Below are 2343 nucleotides of genomic sequence, written 5' to 3'. Positions count from 1 at the left end.
AGGAGTGAGGCTACGATCTACACTTGGCGATTGTCCTATGGAGTTGGATGGACTCACTATTCGTCTATGCTTCCGCAGCTTATTTAGTTTATTTCTCATGAGTTGGCCTTCGGCCGAATTTATTATGATGTAATAAAGACTCGATATGAGAACCATGTAATAAATTCAGGTGTGATTGAACTTTGAATCTTTTCATCAATGTACTGTGTGTGCCAGCATGATCTTGGGATGGTACAGCTACATAGAGACTTGACCGATTTTGGGTCGGGTCGTTACAGAGATGGTATCAGAGCACACGCTGACCGTAGGACGTAACCCCTAGGATCGGAAAGCCATAGGAAGAAACTATTTTTTTATGTCCTTATCATTCCGTAATACTCCCCTGTTCATTTCTGACTTCTCTCCGATTTCAACATTCTAGATGGCCGTCAAGTTCATCCCAGTTCTGCTCCTGGAGTTTTGCCAGCCAGATGAGACAATGCTTTTCGGCAGGAGGCTGGTCCAGATCACCAAGGAATTGAAGATTGCTCTACCGTCTATCACCGGGACCCCTATCATGGCATTTCCAGAAGACCGTCGTTATAGGATTAAGGTGCATATACCAGGGAGGACTTTCGGAAGTCTCTCAGTGCCCGTTGACTTCAAGTTCACTGCTCCCACTTGGATACTCGGGAGAGACATAGCAGTTCATAGTGCACTTGGACGCATCGAGGAGGAATACAGGACCGAGCTTGTTGGATCAGACCACACCATGGTTTCTCGTAGGACTGCAGATGGAGAGATTATCCGCACCATAGATGACGACTCCGTTCACTCATATGTCCAAGACTTGGAGGCTCACATCAGGGCTCTAGAGATTCAGATGCGTAAGAGCTTGAAGACGGTCCAAAAGTTGCATCTTCGTGAAATTGAACTGGAGGATGCAACACGTGAAGCCCACTATGAACATGAGGATGAAGTCAAGGATTTTATGGAAAGACTCGAGGACCGGAAGAAATATATTGCCACACTGGAGAAGAAGATGGACCTGGGAGAAGACCTTTTCCCGAGTGGAGATGATGGACCTCTCGTGAGCAATGACCAGGATTATGAAGAGAGCTCCACCGAAGGAAGCCGCAAGAGGAGGCGCCGCACCAGAGGACGACGCACCAGAGGACGCAGGGATAATTGATGAAGACATTTAGTCGACCGCCATGTTATTTTATTTTCGTCGATCAGTTAGGCCGTTATTTTCGATTAGTCGTGAGATCTTGTAATCCGAGTTTGAACCTTGTTTGAGATGAATGAATAAATGATTGGTGTGATTGTGTTTGTGCATTCATTTGGGCAGTGCTATTTTCTCATTAGACCCTTGTTCTATTCTAATTTCTCATCCACTCCATAACACCAGATGCCTCCGAGACGTGACCCCGGTTTCACTTTCCCGCCGGAGCTCACCCAGCTGATTCAACAGCAGAATGCCTTAATGCAAATGATCATCCAAAACCAAGGCAACAACAACAACAACAATCCACCGCCGCCACCCCCTGTCGATAACCTGACCCGGTTCCTAAGGCTGAATCCGCCGGTGTTCTCTAGTAGCACCGAGCCGATTGTAGCTGATGATTGGCTCTGCAAGATCGGAAGGGATCTAACAACTGCTGGATGCACAGATGCTGAGAAGGTGCGTTTTGCCGCACATCAAGTGAATGGACTGCAGCCTCTTGGTGGGAAAACTACACAACCACTTATCCGGTCGCCACCATGACATGGGATCAGTTCCAGCGGGCTTCCGCACCGCGCATGTCTCAGCTGGAGCCATGAGTCTGAAGAAGCGTGAGTTCCTCAACTTACGCCAGGGGAACCGTACTGTGGGGCAGTATGTGGATGAGTTCAGCAAATTATCTCGATATGCCCCAGATGATGTGGCCACAGATGCCGCAAAACAGGAGAAGTTTCTTGAGGAACTCAATGATGAGCTGGGAATGCAGCTAATGGTGGCTACCTTCAACAACTACCAGGAGCTGGTAGACAAGGCCACTATACTTGAAGGCAAGCATCAGCAGATTGAAAGCCGCAAGCGGAAATATGGCCAGGGAAAGTACAACTCCGGAGCTCAGCAGAAGCCCCGCTATGCCCCATATTCGGGAGGACATACCCATCACAACCATGGAGGACACAATCATGGAGGACATAACCATGGAGGGAATGGGAACAATCGCAACCATGACAACAACCCCAAGTCAGGCAATGGAGGCAACGGCAATCAGCACCGTCCTGCTCTGACTCAGAAGGATCTGAGTCACATCACCTGTTTCAAGTGCCAGAAGACAGGACACTATGCCACCGACTGCCCAGAGGCCA

General features: G+C 48.7%; 1 protein-coding gene across 1 annotated transcript; it reads left to right on the top strand.

The window, feature by feature from the left end:
* The first annotated feature begins 421 nt into the window (after positions 1 to 421).
* Positions 422 to 1171, top strand: LOC147959075 (uncharacterized). The gene has a single exon (XM_087532451.1). The coding sequence runs from the start codon at positions 422 to 424 to the stop codon at positions 1169 to 1171; it is 750 nt and encodes a 249-aa protein (XP_087388577.1).
* The last annotated feature ends 1172 nt before the right edge of the window (positions 1172 to 2343 follow it).

This window comes from Triticum urartu, chromosome 7A, assembly GCF_056163025.1.
Source record: "Triticum urartu cultivar PI428250 chromosome 7A, HENAU_Tu73, whole genome shotgun sequence".
NCBI classification, from domain to species: domain Eukaryota; kingdom Viridiplantae; phylum Streptophyta; class Magnoliopsida; order Poales; family Poaceae; genus Triticum; species Triticum urartu.
The sequence above is the reverse complement of the archived record's forward strand: the minus strand, read 5'-3'. Positions and strand labels throughout refer to the sequence as shown.

Bases quoted from the DNA above. Each gene is read 5' to 3' on its own strand.
- LOC147959075 (XM_087532451.1), top strand. From the start codon at position 422: ATGGCCGTCAAGTTCATCCCAGTTCTGCTCCTGGAGTTTTGCCAGCCA.